Source organism: Oncorhynchus mykiss, chromosome 12 (genome assembly GCF_013265735.2).
Source record: "Oncorhynchus mykiss isolate Arlee chromosome 12, USDA_OmykA_1.1, whole genome shotgun sequence".
NCBI lineage: Eukaryota > Metazoa > Chordata > Actinopteri > Salmoniformes > Salmonidae > Oncorhynchus > Oncorhynchus mykiss.
This window is the reverse complement of record NC_048576.1, coordinates 17,087,806-17,109,560: the sequence shown is the minus strand read 5'-3', so window position 1 is coordinate 17,109,560 and position 21,755 is coordinate 17,087,806. Positions and strand designations below refer to the sequence as shown.

At 41.4% G+C, this 21,755-nt stretch overlaps 2 protein-coding genes across 6 annotated transcripts in view; one reads left to right on the top strand and one right to left on the bottom strand.

Annotated features, from left to right (window-relative positions):
- Positions 1-186: 186 nt before the first annotated feature.
- LOC110537078 (N-lysine methyltransferase KMT5A-A) lies at positions 187-9,419 on the bottom strand. Of its 2 annotated transcripts, none has more exons than XM_021622836.2 (7): positions 9,176-9,419; positions 7,237-7,393; positions 6,472-6,754; positions 2,675-2,762; positions 1,699-1,758; positions 1,309-1,499; positions 187-1,117 (listed from the first exon to the last, which is right to left on the bottom strand). In XM_021622836.2, the coding sequence occupies exons 1-7, from the start codon at positions 9,182-9,184 to the stop codon at positions 907-909; spliced, it is 999 nt and encodes a 332-aa protein (XP_021478511.2). In that variant the 5' UTR covers positions 9,185-9,419; the 3' UTR covers positions 187-906. The 2 variants fall into 2 exon arrangements, with proteins under 2 accessions (XP_021478511.2, XP_021478512.2); XM_021622837.2 differs by having other exon boundaries at positions 6,472-6,751.
- Positions 9,420-11,370: 1,951 nt separating this feature from the next.
- LOC110537076 (protein strawberry notch homolog 1) overlaps positions 11,371-21,755 on the top strand; it is a 30,010-nt gene continuing 19,625 nt past the window's right edge. Inside the window, exons 1-9 of one of the 4 annotated variants that reach the window (XM_021622830.2) lie at positions 11,371-11,634; positions 13,127-13,243; positions 15,184-15,270; positions 15,627-15,863; positions 16,089-16,227; positions 16,707-16,745; positions 17,044-17,141; positions 17,301-17,391; positions 17,589-17,749. In XM_021622830.2, the coding sequence (XP_021478505.2) occupies positions 13,127-13,243; positions 15,184-15,270; positions 15,627-15,863; positions 16,089-16,227; positions 16,707-16,745; positions 17,044-17,141; positions 17,301-17,391; positions 17,589-17,749 (969 nt within the window). In that variant the 5' untranslated portion in view covers positions 11,371-11,634. Of the gene's footprint in view, positions 11,751-13,126; positions 13,244-15,183; positions 15,271-15,626; positions 15,864-16,088; positions 16,228-16,706; positions 16,746-17,043; positions 17,142-17,300; positions 17,392-17,588; positions 17,750-21,755 lie in introns of all 4 variants that reach the window. The other 3 variants (XM_021622829.2, XM_021622828.2, XM_021622831.2) reach the window with 3 other exon arrangements.

The following is a 21,755-nucleotide window of genomic DNA, read 5'->3' as shown; positions in this document are numbered from 1 at the left end:
AGACGTTGTTTTTAAATAGAAACAGGTGTTACTGTGCCTTTAAACCGTGTATTTATAAAACCGTTTATATCAATGTGTTTCAGTGAAGGACAACCTCATGCAATCAGCACATTAAATAACAGAGGTGATCTGTCTGATGCTCTCAGGACAGTAGTAATACCAGTAATAAAATAGAGAAAAAATATATACTTTGCATAAAACATGTTTATTCAACAATGCCTCCACCCGAGCATACATATTTATTTAAATACTTCCTTGTGGAGCATTTGTTTGTGGACATTTTTACAGTTTTGTGTGTTAAGATAGGAATAGATTTGTTCAAGTTCATAAAACAACTCTACTTAACATGGCATTACATTTACATTTCAAATATTGGAAGTTTCAATGGTTGGAATCATATTCCAGTTTTTGGGAACTTTTCAAGAGGGCTCATAAGTTTGCATCTCATATTTCTGCATCAATCAGAAAGGGCTCTGGCACCATAAATATAATTATTGCTGAGCAACTAACTACTATACAACCGATTATGAAAAACTTTGTATAAAAATGCATTACACTAAACTAGAACCTGCATGCCGTGGAAGCACTGGTCTACCAGTAATACAAAATATACAAAAAGAAATTTGCTGGAAAAAACTAGCATGTTTCATATAGACAGTTAAATATATTAAAAAGTATTGATGTCAGCAAACATTTAGAAGATGTATCTGGATCTAAATGTGTTTAAGTCACTGTAACCTAACCCATCCTCGAAACTGCCTCCTACTAGGTTGTACGCACACACGCCCATTCCCCTCTGAAAAAAATGTGCTAACACATTCTGTTGCTAAGGCAATTTTTACATTAAAAAAACAATCTATTTAAGAAACCATGGTGTTGTTAGCATTCTTCTTCGAGCTGTCTCCATCAATGTTTAAGCCAGGGGTGGGATGCGATGGAAGATTTGCTGCGGTCGCCGTAGTCGTAGAGCAGCTCTTCGCCCTCATCGACGTCTCGCGATGCCACCAGGATGAGGTGAGGTATCCCGTTGATATCATGGAGTTTGGTTTGACAGTTGCCGTTCTTACTGTGGTTGATCAGACGACCCATGCGACCCGTTTCTTTCGTGGCGTCCACACTAGAGGGAGAAGCAATTGAAAAAACGCTGGTATTAAGTTAATCTAACACGTTGGTTATGGTTGAAAAGATATTGTATCATGAAACTAAAACAAAGACTGCATTAGTGCTGCAAACATTGAGAACACTGAAATTGCTTTGCGGCTATGCCGGAGATGCCACACACATAAAAGAGGAAGTGTTTTGACCTACCAGTAGGTTTTGCAGATATACTGAAAGTAGTACATGTAGCAGCCGGTGGTAGGGTTGAGAGCGTATTCGGCCTCCTTTGTTTTGGCATCGGTGATCTGCAGCAGGTCTCCATGGTACTCCACTACATACTGGCCCTTCTGGAAACACTGGGTGGCAAACACTCCTCGACCCTTGCCATCAATATGCTGCACCTGAACCAGATATATTTCACTCAGATATTGGAATACAATATAGTCCAAAAGTCAAGCTAAAAAAAGGTACCAAAGCATTTCAAAATAATCAGGGGAGGGGGGGACATTGCGTGTGAGATGCATTTCATGTCTGCAAATAAACATGCCAGTCTGATAAGTCTGATAGTGAAGTTTCAAAAGCTGTGATCAATGAGTGTACCTCCATTCCTTCCTCGACCCCATTTATGATCAGATCATCGATGTGTTTCTTTTGTTCACACTATGAGAAGACAAGCACAGAGGACATGTAATGATCACTATGTCATAAGACTAATTGAAGAACACAAGTCCTTATAGTTGCTAATGCCATTATAGTCAATTTCATCTTATACATTTTATGAACCTTTTCCATTTAGGAAGAACAAAGTTACACTGCAAACATAAAAAGGTCAGCTTTGTTTGATATTTTGTTTGGTCAAAATATACCAAATCCTTGTTGATAAATAAACAATCAAAAAGCCCTCAAACCAGTGTTTCCTCTGAAAATCAGCTGGCGGGTGGCCTGAACACATTCTTTCAACCCGGGGGTTGGGTTGCGGTTCAGAACAATTACATTGTGGGTCGAAAACATTTGAACACTTTAAAAACCCGGGAGCTTGTCATGTTGCAAATTCCATTCTGTGAGCGGCAAGGCAGACATACAGCGCATTGGAAAAGTATTCAGACCCCTTCCCCTTTTCCACATTTTATTACGTTACAGCCTAATTCTAAAATGGCTAAACGACTGCAGCAGAAACACCGCATCAAACAACTTAATGGCATGCTAAATTGTCATTGCGATCCTGGCTGATATGTTGATTTCTGTTTGATTGATCAAACATTTTATAAACCTGCGTAAATAAATTACATCAACAGAAATTATTAAATTAATTTCCATGACTTTCCCAAAACTTTTCAGATTTGATCATTTTCCAGGGTTGGAAAATGCCATTTTAAAATTCCATGACTTTTCCTGACCTTATAAACCCTGAGCGACTGATAAAACAGAATGACGGGTGTTCAAACAACTAGGTTCTCATTCCACACTAGCTTTGTTTATCTTTCAATTCCGCTGTACAGGACACTGCTTAATAACAACAGCATGATATTGGTCAATATTTTAGTGGTAAAAGGTAATACATGCCCTTTACTCTCACCTTCAGCTCTGATCTGCTTTTCCTGGAGCTTCTCCTTATAGGATAGTAGTCTGTTACTTTGCGGTTTTGGGACTTTCCGCTCTCTGCCCTGGAAAGGAAACGTATGAACTGACATTAACAATCAATACCATTTTTAAATCTACGGGTACATATGAGCCATGACCACATTCTTGTGAAAGTGAACAAACAAACACAATGTGTCCAACAGAAGCACAACGTGTTCAACAGAAACACAACGTGTCCAACAGAAACACAACGTGTCCAACAGAAACACAACGTGTCCAACAGAAACACAACGTGTCCAACAGAAACACAATGTGTCCAACAGAAACACAATGTGTCCAACAGAAACACAACGTGTCCAACAGAAACACAATGTGTCCAACAGAAACACAATGTGTCCAACAGAAACACAACGTGTCCAACAGAAACACAACGTGTCCAACAGAAACACAACGTGTCCAACAGAAGCACAATGTGTCCAACAGAAGCACAATGTGTCCAACAGAAGCACAATGTGTCCAACAGAAGCACAGTGGTGTCCAACATAAGCACAGTGGTGTCCAACAGAAGCACAGTGGTGTCCAACAGAAGCACAATGGTGTCCAACAGAAGCACAATGTGTCCAACAGAAGCACAATGTGTCCAACAGAAGCACAATGTGTCCAACAGAAGCACAGTGGGTCCAACAGAAGCACAGTGGTGTCCAACAGAAGCACAGTGGTGTCCAACAGAAGCACAGTGGTGTCCAACAGAAGCACAGTGGTGTCCAACAGAAGCACAGTGGTGTCCAACAGAAGCACAATGTGTCCAACAGAAGCACAATGTGTCCAACAGAAGCACAATGTGTCCAACAGAAGCACAATGGTGTCCAACAGAAGCACAATGTGTCCAACAGAAGCACAATGTGTCCAACAGAAACACAACGTGTCCAACAGAAGCACAACGTGTCCAACAGAAACACAACGTGTCCAACAGAAACACAACGTGTCCAACAGAAACACAACGTGTCCAACAGAAACACAACGTGTCCAACAGAAACACAATGTGTCCAACAGAAACACAATGTGTCCAACAGAAACACAATGTGTCCAACAGAAACACAATGTGTCCAACAGAAGCACAATGTGTCCAACAGAAGCACAATGTGTCCAACAGAAGCACAATGTGTCCAACAGAAGCACAACGTGTCCAACAGAAGCACAACGTGTCCAACAGAAGCACAACGTGTCCAACAGAAGCACAACGTGTCCAACAGAAGCACAACGTGTCCAACAGAAACACAATGTGTCCAACAGAAGCACAACGTGTCCAACAGAAGCACAATGTGTCCAACAGAAACACAATGTGTCCAACAGAAACACAACGTGTCCAACAGAAGCACAACGTGTCCAACAGAAGCACAACGTGTCCAACAGAAGCACAATGTGTCCAACAGAAACACAACGTGTCCAACAGAAACACAACGTGTCCAACAGAAGCACAATGTGTCCAACAGAAACACAATGTGTCCAACAGAAACACAATGTGTCCAACAGAAGCACAATGTGTCCAACAGAAGCACAATGTGTCCAACAGAAGCACAATGTGTCCAACAGAAGCACAACGTGTCCAACAGAAGCACAACGTGTCCAACAGAAGCACAACGTGTCCAACAGAAGCACAACGTGTCCAACAGAAGCACAACGTGTCCAACAGAAACACAATGTGTCCAACAGAAGCACAACGTGTTCAACAGAAACACAACGTGTCCAACAGAAACACAACGTGTCCAACAGAAACACAACGTGTCCAACAGAAACACAACGTGTCCAACAGAAACACAATGTGTCCAACAGAAACACAATGTGTCCAACAGAAACACAACGTGTCCAACAGAAACACAATGTGTCCAACAGAAACACAATGTGTCCAACAGAAACACAACGTGTCCAACAGAAACACAACGTGTCCAACAGAAACACAACGTGTCCAACAGAAGCACAATGTGTCCAACAGAAGCACAATGTGTCCAACAGAAGCACAATGTGTCCAACAGAAGCACAGTGGTGTCCAACATAAGCACAGTGGTGTCCAACAGAAGCACAGTGGTGTCCAACAGAAGCACAGTGGTGTCCAACAGAAGCACAATGGTGTCCAACAGAAGCACAATGTGTCCAACAGAAGCACAATGTGTCCAACAGAAGCACAATGTGTCCAACAGAAGCACAGTGGGTCCAACAGAAGCACAGTGGTGTCCAACAGAAGCACAGTGGTGTCCAACAGAAGCACAGTGGTGTCCAACAGAAGCACAGTGGTGTCCAACAGAAGCACAGTGGTGTCCAACAGAAGCACAATGTGTCCAACAGAAGCACAATGTGTCCAACAGAAGCACAATGGTGTCCAACAGAAGCACAATGTGTCCAACAGAAGCACAATGTGTCCAACAGAAACACAACGTGTCCAACAGAAGCACAACGTGTCCAACAGAAACACAACGTGTCCAACAGAAACACAACGTGTCCAACAGAAACACAACGTGTCCAACAGAAACACAACGTGTCCAACAGAAACACAATGTGTCCAACAGAAACACAATGTGTCCAACAGAAACACAATGTGTCCAACAGAAACACAATGTGTCCAACAGAAGCACAATGTGTCCAACAGAAGCACAATGTGTCCAACAGAAGCACAATGTGTCCAACAGAAGCACAACGTGTCCAACAGAAGCACAACGTGTCCAACAGAAGCACAACGTGTCCAACAGAAGCACAACGTGTCCAACAGAAGCACAACGTGTCCAACAGAAACACAATGTGTCCAACAGAAGCACAACGTGTCCAACAGAAGCACAATGTGTCCAACAGAAACACAATGTGTCCAACAGAAACACAACGTGTCCAACAGAAGCACAACGTGTCCAACAGAAGCACAACGTGTCCAACAGAAGCACAATGTGTCCAACAGAAACACAACGTGTCCAACAGAAACACAACGTGTCCAACAGAAGCACAATGTGTCCAACAGAAACACAATGTGTCCAACAGAAACACAATGTGTCCAACAGAAACACAACGTGTCCAACAGAAACACAATGTGTCCAACAGAAACACAACGTGTCCAACAGAAACACAACGTGTCCAACAGAAGCACAATGTGTCCAACAGAAACACAATGTGTCCAACAGAAACACAACGTGTCCAACAGAAACACAATGTGTCCAACAGAAGCACAACGTGTCCAACAGAAACACAATGTGTCCAACAGAAACACAACGTGTCCAACAGAAACACAACGTGTCCAACAGAAACACAATGTGTCCAACAGAAACACAACGTGTCCAACAGAAACACAATGTGTCCAACAGAAACACAACGTGTCCAACAGAAACACAACGTGTCCAACAGAAACACAACGTGTCCAACAGAAACACAACGTGTCCAACAGAAACACAATGTGTCCAACAGAAACACAACGTGTCCAACAGAAACACAACGTGTCCAACAGAAACACAATGTGTCCAACAGAAACAAACAGGCTTTGACAAATTGATTCTGTTTGGCAAGTCAACAATATAGGCGTTGTTGGAAGCAGAAAAACACAAGTACCCAAGCTTCCACTACCTCAAGTTCAGTTTAGTGTACTCCAGATAGTTACACATGGGAGAAGTGCCAACTATGTGCAGTTCACCAGTATCAATCCAAATACACCCTTTTACTTAATGATCTACATGCTCCAGATTAGTGCATGCATTTATGACATCCCAAGGTATGAAAACACCAGATTTGTTTTGATGATATCCAGTGGTAGCTTACATTCTAAGTGTTGACTTCTTTCCTTTGGCCTTGCGTTGGATGTCCCTCCTTTGGTTGGCGAGGTGAACGGCGGTGCTGTTGGCGAGGAGGGTGTGGGTGATGTTACTGGGGGCAGGAGGGGAGGAGTGCTCGGATGGGGCGTGGAGGCAGGAGACTGGGGAGAAGTGGAGAAGCTGCTGGGGGGCCTGGTGCTCTTCTGTCCTGCAGGGCCGCTGATTGTGGCTCTCCTCACGATCCGCCAGCTTCAGGACGAATGCTGCCTCAGAGTTCAGTTTCCTGGCTACTGGGTGGGGAAAGCAGAGAGGAAAGTCTGCTTAAGAACACCAATGTAAAATGGGAAATGAGGAGAGGAAACCCCTTTAAACTGTTGAGATGCTGCTCAGACCAAATCCCCCAGCTCCTTCTTACTTGTGATGAGAAGATTTGACTTATAAAGGAGGGCTGAAGTGATGGATCCTGATGAAGCCAACCTCTTAACAAACCTTTTAAGTTTACCTACTCGGCATTCACAATGCAAATAAAAGTCTCTACATTGAATTTACACAATGTAAATTGAGTGGATTAAGCTAATTGATCAAGAATTTACATTGATCTAGGCCTTTTCAATTCTATACAATACATTGATTGGTCAAACACTTGCAACTTGAGTGGATTAATCAACAAGATCTGTTGCACACTCAACAAGATAACTGATCAAGCAGAACTGCATAATAGAAAGAGTAGGACGTGAATGCACTGCAGTAGTTAAATGATCACACTACATACCGTCACCTTGTCTCTGTGCATCATTCTGTATAGAGCAGCGTCCAGTGTACTTTCCCTCCTGTATGAGTTTGATGGTCATCTCATCAAGGGCAGGTGATTTGGACTTGCTGTGGTTCTGGTTTCGGAGAGTGATGGAGTGGCTGTTTAGTAACATGTCCTGTCAAAGAAAGAGGTGGACGCCATCAATTATTTGTTGTTTTGTGTATGTGTGTGCGACTGTCAAATCAAAGTTTATTGGTTGTGTACACAAATTTGCAGATGTTATCACAGGTGCAGTACAATGCTTGTGTTTCTAGATCCAACTGTGCAGTAATATCTAGCAATACACACATAATACAAAAATAAATTAAGAAATATCAGAACGGGGCCTCCCGAGTGGTGGAGCAGACTGAAGGCACTACATCACAGTGTTGCGGCATCACTAAATCAAATCAAATCAAATGTATTTATATAGCCCTTCGTACATCAGCTGATATCTCAAAGTGCTGTACAGAAACCCAGCCTAAAACCCCAAACAGCAAGCAATGCAGGTGTAGAAGCACTACAGCCTGGGGCCTGGGGTTTGATCCCAGGCTGTGTTATAACCGGCCGTGACCGGGAGTCCCATAGAGCGGCGCACAATTAGGCCAGCGCTGTCCGGATTAGGGGAGGGTTTCTTCCGACACAATTGGTGCGGTTGGCTTCCTGGTTAAGCGAGTGGGGGGTTAAGAAGCGCGGTTTGGCAGGTCATGTTTCAGAGGACACGTGACTTGACCTTCGCCTCTCCCGAGCCTGTTGGGGAGTTGCAGCGATGAGACAAGATTGTAATATCATGAAATTGGGGAGAAAAAGGGGGTAAATTTACAAAACAATTTATAAAAATAATAATATCAAAATGAACAATAACATTAAGAACACCTGCTCTTTCCATGACAGACTGACCAGGTGAAAGCTATGATCCCTTATTGACGTCACCTGCTAAATCCACTTCAATCAGTGTACATGAAGGAGAGGAGACAAGTTAAAGAAGGATTTAAGCCTTTGGACATGGGATTGTGTATGTGCGCCATTCAGAGTGTGAATGGGCATGACAAAATATTTAATTAAGTGTCTTTGAACAGGGTATGATAGTAGGTGCCATGTGCACCGGTTTGAGTGTGTCAAGAACTGCTGGGTTTTTCACACTCAACCATTTACTGTGTGTATCAAGAATGGTCCACCACCCAACTTGACACAACTGTTGGAAGTATTGGAGTCAACATGGGCCAGCATCCGTGAGGAATGCTTCGACACCTTGTAGAGTCCATACCCAACAAATTGAGGCTGCTCTGAGTGCGAAAGGGGTGCAACTCAATATTAGGGAAGGTGTTCCTAATTATTTGTACACTCAATGGTGTGTGTATATACAGTATATTACTAGCAAAGTGTGTACAGCTATGGTTATATAGGATGAGCCTTGAATAGAATACATTATATAGATAGTGGGTAAAAGTATGTAAACATGTAAAGTGACCAGCGTTCAATGACTATGGAAAAAGGGCAGCAGTCTCTAAGGTGCAGGGTAAGTACCGGGTGGTAGCTGGCTATTAACAGTGACTAAGGTCAGGGTACTGGGCAGAGGCTGGCTAGTGGTGACTATTTAACATTATGATGGCCTTGAGATCGAGAGACTGAAAAATCAGCTTCTGTCACAGTTTTGATGCACCTATTCGGGCTCCATTGTTGTTAGCGGAATCCCTTCATTTATCACGTTAAATTGTGACAAGGCTGTTTTCGAGAACATGCCAAACGTGACTGGATAATTCAGCTACAAATACCTATTGCCCACTGAAAGCGACTAACTTTTAATTTCGACCATTCGCTAATTCAACCGATAGAGTAGCTAGCTAGTACCGGGTTAGAGAGGATAACATATACAGCTAGATTAGCTGGCTAACCATGCTAGCTACAGCCAACGTACCCCGTTCATTTCTGTCTTATTTTGTTTTTTGTCTTTTTATGCGAAAGGCTTTCGGTCCACTCTTCTGTTGCAGTAAAAAAAATATCCAACAGCCGTATGTCCCCTCTCTTCCCTATGTACACTCTCTTCCGTCTCCACAAAGGATAATTTGTTGTATGTTTTGCTTTGAAATTATTCAGCCCATATAATTTCTACGGCTCCTTCCCTCCGCCATCTTTTATTGTAACTCATTCTCTCGAGGGTCCATGTGAACATTTGTGACTGTATTTATAACGTGAGGTCAGCAGGAGGCGCTGTCTGACAGTGTTTCGGGGAGTTGGCTTCCGAGAGCTTTCACACAAAGCATTTGATTTTATTAATCAACATGAATCATTACCATCAATCATAATTAAAAAAAATCTAAAGAGCGTTAAACCAAGGCCGTATACATTTTAAAGGGTTAATAAATTATGTTACGATAAACTGTAGGGTCTCCTCATCAGGAGACCTATGTGTGTGTGTTAAAACCTGTTTTGAGTGTTGTGACCTTCAGACACTATCAGAAGGCGTCGACATTCAGACTCCTCCTGTCTGGATCCCATTGTGGTTATCTGGTTTTATGAGAACACAAGGCTGCCACAGACCTGATGAAAATAGCCACCTGTCTGAAGATGCTTACACTCGTTCACCTTGTCATGACCCTATCTATACTTGTGATGAAAGGTCAAGTTTCGGTTAAACCCACTTCTGAGTTTTTACTTGCTGGTAAGATGGTTCCTGGTGTCAGTGGGAGGTTAGATTCATTAAATGTTGTTGCCAGGGAAAGTTACGTAAGGGGGATTTGGGAGGCTATATGAGTAACAGGATGTCTTAGACATTTTGCAGAACTTGGGGAGAAAATATCATATACTGTTATACTGTACTCTTTACCAACTTCTACCTACAAATTACATTACTAAAGGAGTATTTTTTAATATGTAAACAAAGAGTCTGTGTTTCCTTTCCATTACTTATGTATGTTTGATACTTATGTAACCCTGATCATTTGTTGAAAAATCATCGTTTTACAGAATCTGAATATTCTGACTAAACTGTGTAAATGCTCTTTCTCAATTAAATTAAATTAAATTAAATTTTAGGGCTTTATTGGCATAGGAAATATATGTTTATATTGACAAAGCAAGTGAAATGGATCATAAACAATAGTGAAGTAAACAGAAAATGTACAGTAAACATTACACTTAAAAAAGTTCCAGAAGAATATTCATTTCAAATGTCATATTATGTATATAAGCAGTGTTGTAATGATGTGCAAATAGTTAAAGAACAAAAGGGAAAATAAATAAACATAAATATAGGTTGTATTTCCGATGGTGTTTGTTCTTCACTGGTTGCCCTTTAATTGTGGCAACAGGTCACAAATCTTGCTGCTGTGATTGCACACTGTGGTATTTCACCCAATAGATATGGGATTTTATCTCAATTTGATTTGATTTCGAATTCTTTGTGTGTCTGTGTAATCTGAGGGAAACATGTGTCTCTATTATGGTTATACATTTGGAAGGAGGTTAGGAAGTGAAGCTCAGTTTCCACCTCATTTTGTGGGCAGTGTGCACATAGCCTGTCTTCTCTTGAGAGCCATGTCTGTACATAGTCAAATTCGAAGTCATATCGCTCTCTTGCTCTCTGTAGTTTTGTGTTCAGGTGTGTCATGTTTTGTTTGTGGCTTTTATGTTTTGTTTTCATGTTTTGTTTGTAAGCAAACTTTTCAGACTGCCTTTTTCAAAATCTTTTACATCATTTTTTACTTAAAAGGTATTACATTTAATGATTGTGTAAAATATTATTTTATTATGAATCATATAGATGTATCTGTTTATTATTGCTGCTAGTAAGAGCATGAATTGAAAAGAAAGCCTGAGGGGTCCCCATCTGAGTCTGGTTCCTCTCAAGGTTTGTACTTTCCAGGGAGATTTTCCTTGCTTTGTGCTGCTGCTTTGGGATCTCTCTCTCTCTCTCTCTCTCATGATTTGAAATCATGACACACAGACCTCTAATAAAGACCGGCTAACGTTTTAATGTGATTATTTATATATATATATATATATATATATATATATATATATATATATATATTTGACCTTACCAACATGGGCGTTCCAAATTACATATGTTGCAAAATGTGTGCTAGACGTCACTTCCTCCAAAGACACGTGGTCACGTGACACGGTTTTAGCGCTCGGTTTCTGGACTGTGAGGTTTAAAGAATTATGCTTGAAATGCCAACATTATTTTCTTTATCGATTGAGGATCGCCAACGGACGCCCCGCGGCCATTTGGAAATACTTTTTTGTCGACGGAGCAGAAAGAATTCTCGACTGAAAATTCCAGCGCTCGGGTTAAACGTCACGTGACCAACCCGCGACTGGCTGCTTGGTAAAGATGGCGGAAGGTGGTTAGAAAACAGAGGAGCGAAGAGGGTAATATCCCGGTTAAGGCAGCGATTAACGGAACGCCCGTTCACTGATATGTGAGTGTTGTTACCAGGCACAAATGTCTGAAAATGGTTGAGGATTTCCCGAGGATCACAGTAAAAGTGAGGCTGTGACGTGTTGCTTTCGTGAAATTGATTTTTGGTGTCCTCTTTCAATTCATGGCAGTTACATTTAGCGTCTAACTTACTGTACAGTAGCTAGCTGTCTTTAGTAACTGACTGAACATAACACAAACCATCTTAGTTTGATATTAGCTAGCTAACTAGGGTAACTTGAGCTAACTAACTTAGCTATACTATACTCTTGTAACATTACTAGTAGCAGCTAGCGAACTGTTTATTGTTATTGTAGATACATTAGCTATGGCTAATAATACTAGCGACTGCGTTATATCGGGTTATCTTTTAGTAACGTTACATTGATTTGCTGAGTGTAGTTACATTCAAAGTGGTTAGCCAGCTAACTAGGTTATCCAGCAAGCTAGCTAACAGCCAAGCTAACGTTAGTTTTGTTGCATGCAAACAAATGTTTCCCACAGAAACTGTTGCATATTGATGTTTGTTGATACGATAGTAACTTTACTTATAAATTATGTGGACAGTTACTATAACGTTAACTGTTATTAATGATTAATTTAGTTGGAAGCATGCTAGCTAGTTAACTAATGTTAGCTAGCTAATATTGCCACACAGTGAGTACGAATATTGCTGTTCACTTTTTTTAGAGGGTGTGCGGTTTCCTAGCTGGCCTATTCATAATTTGACTGTCTTTGCCTAATAAGCTGTTTAGAACACGTTGTTCGATTTGACATTAGCGAGCAACCACGTCACACCAGGAAGTTGAGACTAGGGAGTCGGTCAGTGCAAACACGTGCCGGGGTCTGAGTCACTTTGTAACCAGGCAAGTTCTCAAGATCATACTCCTGGATCTACACATTGCATTTAAGTGTGTACACACAGACTATTATTGCAGTATTTTTATTATTTTAATGACCAACAAACATCTACAGCAACAACCAACACTGTACTTTATTGATGCACAGCTAGTCACTAGGTAGCTGAGTGAAGTTCTCTGGTCTGATGGTTTTATTAACTGTTAGATAAATAAGGTTTACACAGTCAGTGATCACACCCCTGCCACATGGTGCTGTGCATTAGATGGTCCTAATGTCTGTCTGAGAAATATATGTTGCTAATTATTTATGAAAATTGTTGTTTGAAAACTCCCAACCTTTATTCGGTGTGGTTTGAATTATTTTCTTTGCACAATAATGCTTCTATTTCCCTGTGTGAAATAGTGTGTTGTAGCAGGGTGTGCAACAGATAGTAAACTGTTAAATCCAAGGTGTCAGAGAGCCCAACGTACAAAAGTCTTAACTAAAGATGGTTGTTTTGGTTAGATCACTAGCAGTGGATAGAGAGGCCTTGCCCTATCTGTCCCCCGCAGATGTTACTCACCAGTTTGTTGCTGTTTGCAGATGATGGATCCTGGACAGGATTTGCTCCTAGCAGCCCTGAGCGAGAGCGGCATCTGCCCTAACGACCTGTTTGACTTTGACCCTCAGGATGCTGCAATGCTGTCTCCCACCCCACAGGTAGGTGAAACTGAGGGTGGCATCTTCCCAGTAGTCCAAAGTGTATTTTAGCTAGAGCTGTGACGGTCATTGATCAGCCAAATGACCACTGGCACCGTTATAACCATTTGACTAGCTTATTTTATTTTCATCCATCTTCATCCATCTTCATCCATAACTGTTGGTTACACAGTTATTGTGCCACTTCTAGTTCTTCTGAATGAAAAGCACTATATAGTAGAGGTCGGCCGATTAATTAGGACCGATTTCAAGTTTTTAATAACAATCGAAATCGGTATTTTTGAGCGCCAATTTCCAATTTTATTTTTGATTTTTATACCTTTTATTTAACTAGGCAAGTCAGTTAAGAACACATTCTTATTTTCAATGACTGCCTAGGAACTGTGGGTTAACTGCCTTGTTCAGGGGCAGAACGACAGATTTTCATCTTGTCAGCTCAGGTGTTTCAATCTTGCAACCTTACAGTTAACTAGTCCAACGCTCTAACCATTGCACTCCACGAGTAGCCTGCCTGTTACGCGAATGCAGTAAGAAGCCAAGGTAAATTGCTAGCTAGCATTAAACTTCTTATAAAAAACAATCAATCATAATCACTAGTTATAACTACTAATCCAGTTTACCAGGTAATATTAACCAGGTGAAATTGTGTCGTTTCTCTTGCGTTCATTGCACGCAGAGTCAGGGTATATGCAACAGTTTGGGCTACCTGGCTCATTGCGAACTAATTTGCCAGAATTTTACGTAACTATGACATGCATTGAAGGTTGTGCAATGTAACAAGAATATTTAGACTTAGGGATGCCACCCGTTAGATAAAATACCAAACGGTTCCGTATTTCACTGAAATAATAAACGCTTTGTTTTCGTAATGATAGTTTCCGGATTCGATCATATTAATGACCAAAGGCTCGTATTTCTGTGTGTTATTATGTTATAATTAAGTCTGATTTGATAGAGCAGTCTGACTGAGCAGCAGCAGTCCTGTAATCAATTATTCAAACAGCACTTTCGTGTGTTTTGTCACCAGCCCTTCGCAAGCGCAGCACTGTTTATGACTTCAAACCTATCAGCCTAATGGCTGGTGTAACCAATGTGAAATGGCTAGCTAGTTAGCTGGGTGTGCGCTAATACTGTTTCAAACTTCACTCGCTTTTAGATTTGGAGTAGTTATTCCCCTTGCGCTGCAAGGGCCGCGGCTTTTGTGGAGCGATGGGTAACGATGCTTCGAGTGTGGCTGTTGTCGATGTGTTCCTGGTTCGAGCCCAGGTAGGGGCGAGGAGGGGCCGGAAGCTTTACTGTTACACTGGCAATATTATATTGCCTATAAGAACATCCAATAGTCGAAGGTATAAGAAATACAAATGGTATAGAGAGAAATAGTCCTATAAATACTATATTAACTACAACCTAAAACCTCTTACCTTGGAATATCCTCTCGTGTTAAAAGGAACCACCAACTTTCATATGTTCTTATGTTCTGAGCAAGGAACTTAAACATTAGCTTTTTTACATGGCACATATTTTTATATGGCACATATTACTTTCTTCTCCAACACTTTGTTTTTGCATTATTTAAACCAAATTGAACATGTTTCATTATTTATTTGAGGCTAAATTGATTTTATTGATGTTTTATATTAAGTTAAAATAAGTGTTAATTCAGTATTGTTGTAATTGTCATTATTACAAATAAAAAAAATTGGCCAATCGGTATCGGCTTTTCTGGTCCTCCAATAATCGGTATTGGTATCGCCGTTGAAAAATCATAATCGGTCGACCTCTACTATATAGTTATCTCAATAGGTTATAGTGGCCTCCTCCTAGCATCTCAGTAGTATATTTTCCTCTGATCTGCATGAATACATAACTAAAGGACAGCCTGGGCGCTGCTTTAATGTGTAGTGTTCTCTGGTGCTGATGTGAGTTTTGTTTCTCTCCAGTCCATCTCCATCAGTGCCCTGGGTGTTGACTCAGGGATGGAGCCAACGGGAGTCACAGCTCCACCCAATTCTACAGGCACAATCAGGGTAGGAACTCTATTCAACTAAATATTGTTTAGTTTGCTGTTACTAAGAAACCTATTCAGACAACTGGTAAACAGGGTTTTGAAATGGAGAAGCCAGCCACTGCCTAAACTTGCCCAGCAAGTTTGCTTTCCGTTTGAGAATGTTGTCACATGTTTGTTCCCATTTAAAAAGGACCCAGAATATTTGTGCGTTGTCTACACATTTTGAGAACATAGACCATCAATTAAAAACTATTTGACCTATTTGCAATTAGTGTATTGACTCTAATTGTCTAGTGTTGTACTGTAGTATATTTTCTGTGTGGTAACATCTCACCCTCTTCCCCTGTCTCTTTACTCTGCTCACTGGTCCACCAGCACAAACCTCAACCCTCAACCACCACATTTGTCTTAAATCAACTGAATCAGTTGCCATCGCTGGGAACAATCGTTGTGACCAAGCCCTCAACTGGAGGCACTGCCAGACATACCATCACAGTCACCAAGGTAGTCCATACCACTCCCTCAGCCCTGCGGGGGTCCACTTCCACACTCACCTCCTCCACGGCTCTCCCCTCCGCAGTCTCCACAGTGGTTTCTTCCAGTCTAGAGCAGGTCAGTGGAGGAAATGCTTTTGCCCTTGGACAAAAATGCTGCTGAAAATGAAAAATATACAAATGTGTGTGTGCTCTCTGATTTGGTAGAGTTCATGAGGGCTGAGAGGTTCTTCACTTCCTGTGCTGCCTCTTGCAAAATATTTTTTTTTCAATGTAGGGACTACTGAACTTTAGATATAGAGCCTTCCGTGTTATAACATATGTCTTTCCCCCTGTGTGTCAGATCCAGCTGAAGGACCTGTTGAGGACAGGCGGTCTGAAGGGCAGCACCATGAAGGGTAGTAGTCTGGTGGAACTCATGAGGCTCAAGCCACCTCACGACATCGCCCAGCCGGTCGCCACAGCAATAGCCACAGGCACCAGTGAGTCACAGTACTAATTGAACCGTGACTGCGTTCCAATGGCTCCAAAAATGGCTTTTCTTTTCCCAGCCTTTTGCTTTTTGAGAAAACAAGAACACTTGATGTCACTACCATATGGGTCTCACCTATTCTATACCATTTTCTAAGATCAGAGGTGACCTTGTCAAGGGATGGAATCCTTTGAAGGGCTAAAACTGCTCTTATTTAAAGGTGCAGATATTTCAGTTAGAAGAAGCGGTCGAGAATGATGTCATGTAGCCATAGACATTTTCTGCACATGTTATTTTGAGTACCAGTGTTCAATCCATTCATGCCATTCCCATGTCTATCTATTTTGCTCTTTTAAGTTTAGTTTGGAAAAGGCTAACCAGGATGTAACAGCCATGTCAAAACCCTTCACTGTACAGAGTATTAACTTAACTCACAGGATCATTAATGTGTACCAAACATGTCTATGTTCAATGCTCTCATTCTCGCAGAGATAATACTGGTCTCGACAAAGATGATGCATAAAACAGGTATGGACAAGATGATCAGGAATCCTCTCAGAAACTAGTGTTGTGTATCACAGGATGGGAAAGGAAAGCGTTGTTGTAAAAGGGTCCAGTTTTCACACCTGTATGGCACTTCCACAGTTCACGCCCACTTTATTTAAGGTTTGTTTACACTTGGGAAGCAGTGAAGTCACTTAAGAAGTGACCTTGGGCTGTTCAGTTCAAGTGAATCATGCCTAAGTGTGTGAATGTCTTTGTTTATAATGGACTTGGTCAGTTGTCTGTTTTTACACTAATGATTCCTCTCTTTCTGTTCTCACAGCGGAACTGAACAACGGGATAAAGGAGGTGTCAGGTAAAGACTCCGCTCGGGTCTGGGTGAACGACGACGTGAAAGTGCGGAGCTTCTCACCTACACTAGTGAGTTTGTGGCATCGTCCAATCACTGACTCTTAACCAAAAGGCAGAGGTCGTGGTAGTGCTAATAAAATCTCTACCCGTTCCCCATGTTGAATGACAGAACCTGAGTTTCTTTGAAATACTTCAGTCTGCTTTATAATCAGTGATATGTTTTTATAGAAACTCCCAGGAATGGAGGAGGAGGCTGAGGAAGAGGAGGATGAAGAGTTGGGTCATGCTGAGACATACGCTGAGTACATGCCCATGAAATGTAAGCTTTACTCTGAGTACTCCCAACTATTTAGTGTTCTTTCACCTTTACTAAAGCTATTGACTGATGAAAGATACTGTGAACCTCTGCATGGGCTCCACCTGAGTCACTTTGTTTTTGGGGAGCAGAGGAGTTGATTCAAAATGAAGGTTTCATTGATCAGTTGGTTGACTGACTGATCATGTTGCTTGTTCCAGTGCGGATCGGGCTGCGTCACCCAGACCCAGTTGTGGAGACAAGCTCCCTGTCCAGTGTGAATCCTCCCAACGTGTGGTACAGAATGTCCATACCGGAGGAGACCATCGACCGCGGCTGGCTGTCTGCTCTGCAGCTGGAGGCCATCACATACGCTTCCCAGGTAAAGATCCTACACCTTTACACTACTGCTCACCTGGCCAGATATAGACCCTACTACAGCTTGGCACTACTTTATGCTCACCTGGCCAGATATAGACCCTACTACAGCTTGGCACTACTTTATGATCACCTGGCCAGATATAGACCCTACTACAGCTTGGCACTACTTTATGATCACCTGGCCAGATATAGACCCTACTACAGCTTGGCACTACTTTATGATCACCTGGCCAGATATAGACCCTACTACAGCTTGGCACTACTTTATGATCACCTGGCCAGATATAGACCCTACTACAGCTTGGCACTACTTTATGATCACCTGGCCAGATATAGACCCTACTACAGCTTGGCATTACTTTATGAACACCTGGCTAGATATACAGACCTGCCAACATGCACGCATTTTGCGTACCAACAATGTAATTCTCTGTCCAGGTACGAGATCCGAGTAAAAAAATTAAGCAGAAATGAATAGGGCCTGATTTATTTTTATTTTATATATATATATATATATATATATATAAATAACGTTTTAATAAAAAATATATAGAGTAAATCTAACACCCCGATTCTAGAGCTGCAACACACAGACATGTACAGAGTTTGTCAATGGACATGGAGATGAGTACATCATTATTGGACGTAGCTACCCCGTGTTTGCCTCTCCTGTTTGTTGTGATGCAGAGTTTTCTGACTGTCAGCTGTACGTAAACACATGAACAACTCCCTTTTCGACTCCGTGTGTTGTGGAAATTAATTGTTTCAAGCTAATGTTAGCGAATGTAAGATGAACTTTCAGTGGGCTCTAAAGTGCCAGCAGTTCACTCGCATTTGCTAGTGAGAGAAATTAAATGCAAATGTGAAAAATAACGCATTTGTGCGAGTGTGATATACATTTAATTCTGCATCCCATTAGTTGTATTTTCCATGTAACATTACGATGATCACACAACCTGATAGACTAATTATGATCCACGTCACAAAAAGCATTACAAAAGTATAATAAAATAATACATCTTGGCATTAAATGGAGTGAGGACTTTAGAAGACTGTGTAACTAAGAATGAATGAGTGTCTGGTATTCGCTAAAGAGGCAGTTCTTCTAAAATACCTTGGCACTAGATTTGAGATTTTATCAATATCTAAAATCATGTATGCGCTGCAAAGAAATACAATAGGATTTTACATAGGCTGAAACAGCAGACTCTGCTAGCGAACAGCGTTCAGATTCCCTTTGCGGTAGCCTACTGAACTTTGTGTAGCCAGTTTGCGGTCTGTCGATGCAATCATTTTTTTTTTTGTTGTTTTCAAAATGATTTAGCTTATAGTTTTGATTAGGAAGCGTGTCTAAAAAGCAATTAAATATATTTTTAAACCTTTATTTAACTAGGCGAGTCAGTTAAGAACAAATTCTTATTTACAATGACGGCCTAGGAACTGTGGGTTAACTGCCTTGTTCAGGGGCAGAACGACAGATTTTTACCTTGTCAGCTCGGGGATTCTATCTAGCAACCTTTCGGTTACTAGTCCAACACTCTAACCACTAGGCTACCTGCCACCCCAATACTTGTGAGCTGGCCCTAGTGATTGGCCCTGTTTGAGAGGTGACAAGCGTTCCTCTACTATAGAGACTAAACTTGGGGGCATGTGCTAAGAAAAACATTATATTAAGTAAAATAATTATCTACACTGTACATGTAATGGAATAAACAAACAGACAATTTGTGCTAATTCCACAAAACATATTTATTTTGTAAATACCTTTTCAGAAGACTGAACTGAATCAGGTGTGATCCATAATGTTTGTCTAAGCACATGTGCTCTTGAAAAACAAGTAAGTGTAGGTTCCATGCAATAACAAAATGAGCAGCTAATTTGGCAAATCATTGTTACTGCAGCCAGTCAGTAAAGCGATGTCACACTATGAGAGTGAGGAGACTGAGAGAAACAGACAGAGCAGCAACAGTAGCCCCGAACCCCAAAAAAGCAGAGTACACGCGCCTCAGACCTTCCTTCCTCGATACCAGGAGAAGTGGTCATGCTTGACGCAATCCAAGCTACCATATCATGCTTTTTGTATTTTGTGCAAGTATGATGTTGACATCAATCATCAAGGAAGCTCAGGTAAGTGCTTTCATATAAGGATGCTAAATGATTTGATCCTAAGATATATTGCATAATATTACTATTGCCTTTAAGTGACCCATACAGTGGGGCAAAAAAGTATTTAGTCAGCCACCAATTGTGCATGTTCTCTCACTTAAAAAGATGAGAGGCCTGTAATTTTCATCATAGGTACACTTCAACTATGACAGACAAAATTAGAAAAAAAATCCAGAAAATCACATTGTAGGATTTTTAAAATTAATTTATTTGTGCCCATCAATCCAACTTGTGGGAGGTGCTTCAGGAAGTATGGGTGAAATCTCTTCAGATTACCTTAACAAATTGAATACTAGAATGCCAAAAGTCTGCAAGGCTGTAATTGCTGCAAATGGACGATTGTTTTTGACGAAGGCAAAGTTTGAAGGACACATATTTCAATTAATAATCATTATTTATAACCTTATCAACGTCTTGACTATATTTCCTATTCATTTTGCAACTAATTTCATGTATGTTTTCATGGAAAACAAGGACATTTCTAAGTGACCCCAAACTTTTGAACGGTAGTGTATATTGTTGAACACAACCTGCCATTGGCTGTGGCAGACCATGCAGGGCCACTTTTTCAAAAGATGTTTCCCGACAGTGACATCGCAATGCAAACATAATCAAAACACTGGCCCTTGATGATGAGCAAGGAATCACAGAACCGATGAAGAGGTGTCCTTTCAGCCTGGCTACCGATGGCAGTACTGACATGGAGGATGTCAAAATGTATCAGATTGTATTACGGTTCTTCAGTGCAAGTATCAGCATGGTAGTAGTGTTATTGCTTAAGCTATGTGAATCGAGTGAGTCTACAGGAAGAGCTGTATTTGACATAATTGACACTGAAATGAAGAAGAGGAACATTCCGTGGTCCAATTGTGAGTTTTGCAGCAGATAATGCTGTTGTCATGCAAGGTCTGGGAAAAGAGGTGGCAGCATTTCTGAAGACCCGAAATGAAAATGAGTACTTGGTTGGTTGTGCCTGCCATTTGATACACATAGCTGCAGAGAAGGCGTCGAGGCAGCTCAGTGTTAATACTGAAGACTTTCTCGTAACCATCTTTTACTATCTCAACAAGAGTAGCAAGAGAAAGGCTTCTCTGCGTGACCTACAGATCCTGTAGGACACTGATGTCAGGAAGATTTTGAAGCTGGTATCTACAAGGTGGTTATCCCTTGGCCAGTGTATCAACCGCCTTCTGCAGCAATGGGATCCTCTCACAGTGTTCTTTGCCGATGAGGTATCGGGAAAGAAGACCACTGTGCCCCCAAGCTCCACCACAACAGCTACATCTTCCTCCTCGTCCTCACTTGAGCCCTCTGCTAGGCAGCCCAAGCGTTTTTCCTCCTCCTCCACCATCACCACATTGCCAATACCCCCGCCTGGCTCCTCTGGAAGCAAAGTCACGCTATCCCCCACCAAATGTGGACCTACTGACAAAACCTTCGACCTGATTCAGTATCTGTTCAAGCAAAGGGATATTTGGGACAAAGTGGCAAAACAAAAGGCAAAAAAGAAAGAAGGACCAAAATATCTTACAAAACATGTAAGTCCTAAAATTTATCTCAGAACCAGTATCAAAATCTATGCATCCTTTTAGTCATACCAATTTTTGGTATGATTCTACAATGAGAGGAGCCGTGCATTCAAATTTTACTGTCAACTTTCGAGATGCAACTGCTGAAACTAATGTTATCCTTCTGCAAGTCAGACACTGTCAATACCATGATGGCAGAAACGAGTAGTGGTGTCAAGCCTACACTCTACCTGGAGAGCGACAACCAGCTTCCTGACAAGGCGCTGTCCATTGACCAGGACATCCGCACCTACATAGGAAGCCAAGGCAAGC